Genomic DNA, 6,000 nt, shown 5'->3' on the forward strand with positions numbered 1-6,000 from the left:
ATGTTTTGGAAGCTCAGATGGAAGACTATGTGCTGCAAGTTGGTTTGAATAAAAGTAACACCAATACAATAAATACAAATTAATTACAAAAGCTTTTTCTAAATGTGGACAAAGCAGTAGCTGGTTATAACGTCAACGTAGCAGTAGCTAAAGGTTTCACTGATTAACATGGTGCTAGCGACTGCATAACTCTAAACACAAGGGGTGAATGATGACATGCTAAGTGACTAAATGTCAGTGGTGGATGTTCAAAGCATGTTCTATCAGAGAAGCAGGTCCTCCCTGCATTTTGTTCTATTAATTACTAATTAGTACAGTTCCTTAGCCAGAAGGGTGGACTCATTTGTGAAACCAGTTGTCCAGACATGCTTGCATGCAATTGCTGAACCGTAAATTCCCTTGTTCAACTGTAAATGCTGCAGATTGAATGGCACATAATTAGCACCCCCATTGTTGTTTCACAGCACCAACAAGGTCTTCAAATGATGGCTTAGTCACGGCTGCATCTGAACACCTACCAGGTTATCCACGCCGCCCAGTGTGTGGTTGGCATTGTACAAGGAGTAGGTCAGCTGGTACACTCCATCGTTGGTCTCGCTGTTGCCATAGAAACCCACTCCCACGGCAGCGCTGCAGACAAAAAAAAAGAGGCACAGAGGTCAGGTTCAAGAGGTCGAGTAGAGGTCAACTCAACATCCCACTCACACACACACACCAAATACCTTTATCCTTCACCACATTTTGTGTGTGTACTTCATCCATGAAGTGCAGAGAGTGTTTAGCTATTAACAGCTTTGGTAGCCTTTGGTATATCATGACCAAAAGCAAAAGTAAGAAAAACCAGCTAAAACCAGCAAGGTCACAGGCTCAATACCCATGGAACACACACACCGTTGAGAGTGCATATCTGTACTGTAAGTCGCTTTGAACAAAAAGGAGACCACAACAAGGACAAGGATGCTCACACGAAAGGTCAAAGGTCACAGTTTGACAGTGTTCATTTTAGGAGTGTCGTTATTGTCACTGTATAAAACAATGAAACAGTGAAGCATCTCCCTGAGCCACGTAATGCGAAATATAAGATAGTGATCAAATATAGCATAGAATAGAAAGGGATAAACAGCTATTGCAAGAATAAATAGATATAAATAGTCAACACACATTTACACACAGACTTAACAGTACTAGTTTCCAGAGCAAATTATTATTCAGGGGCAAAGTGGTGAATGTAGACAAAGTTCAAAGTTCAGAGTTCTTGTATGGGGTTGTGTACGGGGTGGGGGAAGGTAAACGGGATGGGACGTTACAGGAGGAGTGTTGTTTAACAGCCTGACCGCTAGGGGGTAAAAAATAAATAAATAATTAAATAAAAGACTGGTCGTCATTTTGGTCGTCCTTGCTCAGATAGACCTGTATCTTCTTCCTGAGGCAAGGAGGCCAAACAAGTGATGGGCTGTATGTGACTGCTCTCTTATTATGCTGATGCTGCTGAGGTTCTCAGTGTCATGGCGCCAGCAGTGGCAGCAGCAGAGGTGAGGTGAGGCAACACCACTGACTACGTGATGGAGGAAGACTACAGAGAGCCAGACAGCAGCCTGGATAACAAGACATGGCTAACAAGCACCAATCATAAAACACAGGATGAGCACACACACACAGACACACACACACACAGAGACACACACACACACAGAGACACACACGCACACAGAGACACACAAGCACACGCACACACGCACACGCACACACTCACACACACACACACACACACACACACACACAAACACACACACACACACACACACACACACACACACACACACACAACTTTCAGCTTTATTGTGTTTAAACTAACCCAACTCATGACTTTTTTACTCAACTCCTCCAGAGATGGTTCTTGACTATTTTTGACTGTCTTTGACAAAGAGAGTCTATTATTTAAAAAGACATCAAGCTGAACAAAGAGTTCCACCCTGACAAATGTCATTCGATTTACTCTAATAAAAAAATGCTTCACCATTGCTTACAATTGCATCATTTTGTTAGGCAGGCCAGAGTGGTAAGCAAGCGTCTACTCTCCTGCATCGATGCAGCAAAACACAATGCAGTATTTTACCATGGCGCACCCATTGAAATAGACTGTGGTATGACCGTGTGCATATGTCGTGTAGAGTCTACTCATGGTCTTACAGCTCCTCGGAAGTAGAACAGAGAACACTTTCAGAGGCAAAAACTGTTGTTTTTAAATATTCAGGTGAAGTCTATGTTCTCCATGCCCAGAGGACTTGGTCATTAATAACATGAACACGAGCTTTATGGTCATCTAGGCAGAACAATATGACTTCATGTGTCATTCTATAGGACCACGATAAAATATTCAAAGTTCAGTTCAGACTGAAAGCACTCATTCATTATTTAAGTTTAATTATTTATTCATTATTTATTATTTAATCAAAGGGATACTAGCTATGATCTGTCATTTGTATGACGTGCAGATGAATGATGGCAAACAGTAGTTACAAAAGATCCTAAAGTTTTCCATCAACACATCACAACTCAACCCCTCAGGCAGAGAGCAGAGAAGAGGCTCAATAATGTGGTTAGAACAGTGAGGATGCCCAGACTCGTCACTTAAAGACCACATCCTTCTATCTAACACACTCAAACTGGAGGTAGCTGATTGATGGGAGACTTGTCCTGCAGAAAACACAGCACTCTTAAATGACTTTGCTCCATGTTTTTGTATAAATCAGGTTTAAAAAAAAGTAGTTCGTTAGTATAATTATCATAAGATCATGAAAAAGATCCGGAAACACTATACTCCTCCATGATAAATGTGACATAGCACAGAGACAAGCATGTAATGAGAGGTGGCATAATTCCCATCAACATTAACATTAACATTAATCATGACAGTTAAGCCATAATGACATCGCCATGCTGCCATTCTCTGAAGTTGTCATTATAAATGTTGTCAAGTAAGATGCTACAGCTGCCCATATCAAAAGCTGATAATATTTGATTGTATCAAATATTATGAAAGCCATCGTGGCAATAAGCAGCAATGGTGACGAATTGTAAAAAATCTGTCAGAAACTGTATGTGCCATGATGTGTTTATAAGATGATCGTGCTTGTCTTATGACGGAGAGGTCAAGAGCAGTGTTTCCTGTGGTTTCTCCACAGTTCCACCTCAGCTGGTTGAGTGTATGTAATTGGAGTGTATGTAATATGAGATTAATTAGTAGGATAAAACCCTGGCGATAAACCATCTCGTTTTCAAGGCCGTCACTAACACAAATATACAGAAAATACAATACATAAAACAAATTGGCACAATTGCACTCACACACGCTCATACACTCACTCACACTCGTCATACACTCAATCACACACAGACACACACTCACACAGATACACACTCACACAGACACTCACGCACACACGCTCATACACTCACACAGACACACTAACATAGACACTCACTCACAGTCACACATGTTTATACACTCACCCACACACACACACACACACACACACACACACACACACACACACACACACACCCAACAGCGCTCCCACTCCCACATCAGCTGGTTCATACATACATTCCCATACAAACCTACATACATATAGTAACACTAACATGCACCTACACATTAGTTTAATTCCAGTGTCTCAAGTGTAATTAGAAGCAAAGGCATGTTTCTTGAAGATGGGGAGTGGGGGGTTTCCATCAGGGCAAAAAGGAGGAAGTGGAACCCACACCACATGAGCCTAACAAACCTCCCTAATTACCACATCTCTATTTCTGCTCTTTGTTTGTTATACAAAAAAGTCTCTCTTTCTCTTTCTCTTTCTCTTTCTCTTTCTCTTTCTCGCTCTTCTTTCTCCCCCTTTTGTCTCTGCTATGCGGCCCTTTCATAACTCCTAGAAAATAACCCTTGTTAGACATTATTATTAGCCATGTGTTTTCTTCACTGAAGCGCCACCCAGAAGGGGCCTACTGGCAATGTTCCCTCACACACTCACACACACACACACACACACTCACACACACACACACACGAACACACACACGAACACACACACGAACACACACATGCTCACATTAATGAAGATATGCAGACACAGTCCCACACCCAAACAAAACCATGCACATTCAAACTCGCGTATGCTGTACACGTACAAAATGGCTGTCCTCGCATCATCTTTGAGTGGTGGTGCTCTCTTACAATATATCTGAAGCTTTGTGTGTGTGTGTTTGAGGGCATGCATTCTTTCACTCACAGAGGCTATTGATGAAAATGTGCATCTGTACTATAAGTCGCTTTGGATAGCAGTATCTGCTAAATAACTCAATATAAATGTAATGTATTAACTGTGAATTCATTAATAACTGAAAATCATTCAGGCATATATGATCTTTCAGACAACAAAATCTCCTTCTACCCAGTTTCTCATGTCCTCATGATGAACTCTGTCCTCCTCCACTTCCCTAAACTTCCCTAAACTCAGAAACCATGAGTTACATGAGAGACTGGACTACACTAAGACAAACAAGTGACACCGCCCCATGTATGTTCCCCAAATAGACCTGGGGGAATAATAATGAAACATATACAGTAAAAGGCGGTGTTTGGCAACCGTGAGATTGGAACAGATCATCAAATGACATTAGAAGAAGGACAAGCACAAAATGATGATTTTCTATCTGTTTTGTGCAATCTGTCATTTTCTATCTGTTTTCTGCAATCCATCTGCGGACAGCCAACTCCTCCAGAGGACAATAAGAGAGCCACACATCATTGGGAATAATTTTCAGGTAAATTCCAATCACTTGTTTGGGTTTTTGCTTGAGGTGTTTCATCAAACTTTTATAAAGGAAAAAAACTAAATCCATTGCAGCACGCACACTGTCTGTCTAGGGCTGACTGAGTCTGTCTGTCAACTTCACCCCCCCCCCCGCCCCCCCCGACCAGTCAACTAACTCCATAGCACCAGCTGAGACATACCCATCCCCCCACCCTAACCCTCCATATCACAGGCGGCAATCACCCTCCAGACATCCAATAAATCCTTACCATTCCTCTCATCTCACTCCACTACAGCCTTCTCTAATGGAACTCCCCCCCCACACACACACACACACACTCAGACACTCCGACACACACACACACACACATATGCAGTCTGAGAGTTATTACCACAGAGAAAATGGAGGTCCTCATAACTGATGAGGTCATCTCCAGCAGACGATGTGTTTGCTCTGGGTTCCAGCAGTGTCCCACGGCCCATTACAAAACACTTCTTTGCGGCCGCCATCTTGAGTCACCTCGGAACAGGAAGCAGCCATTGTACTGCTACCGTTTTGGTTCTATGGCTGCGGCGTCACCAGTGCCATTCAGCTGGCATTTACTAATGGCTCCAGTGAAGAGCGTTTCAGGACACGGTGAATCTCTGAACCCCTCTCAACATTCATCATTTACCAGACAGCCTCCGGACACAGCACAGATGCAGCATGGCTTTCAGCAATATGAATGCTATGTTGGAACCAACCCCATGATCTTGGTTTTTTGGGACAACATGCTCCATCAGTGGCCCTATCTGTTTGCCCCAGTACATCAGAAAATGTGACTCAGTGTCCACACACACACACACACACACACACACACACACACACACACACACACACACACACACACACACACACACTCTGTGAGGCCCTCCAGTTACAGTATGTGCTGTTTAAAAGTGGGCTAGATGGCTGTTGGGGAGAATGTACACAGGCTGGAAACTGGAGGAAGTCTTTTTCTCAGTATGATAATAGTAATTTCTCATTAGTGGGAAACCACCCTGTGGCTATAGGGAGCCATGGCATACGGTTTCTGCATTGCATGACAGATGGAGCCGGAGAGAGAGAGAGGGAGGGAAAGAGCGAGAGAAAGACAAGCAAAGAGAAAGAGACGCCATTTATAAACTCAAGAAAGAATGGTGGGAA

At 42.9% G+C, this 6,000-nt stretch overlaps 1 protein-coding gene across 1 annotated transcript in view; it reads right to left on the reverse strand.

The window, feature by feature from the left end:
- ttyh2 (tweety family member 2) overlaps positions 1-6,000 on the reverse strand; it is a gene marked incomplete at its 5' end in the record, with an annotated part of 72,385 nt that overhangs the window by 41,338 nt on the left and 25,047 nt on the right. Inside the window, one exon of the mRNA XM_080834149.1 lies at positions 519-630. Within this exon, the coding sequence (XP_080690275.1) occupies positions 519-630 (112 nt within the window). The remainder of the gene's footprint in view (positions 1-518; positions 631-6,000) is intronic.

Source organism: Sprattus sprattus (assembly GCF_963457725.1).
Source record: "Sprattus sprattus genome assembly, chromosome: 3".
Classification (NCBI taxonomy): domain Eukaryota; kingdom Metazoa; phylum Chordata; class Actinopteri; order Clupeiformes; family Clupeidae; genus Sprattus; species Sprattus sprattus.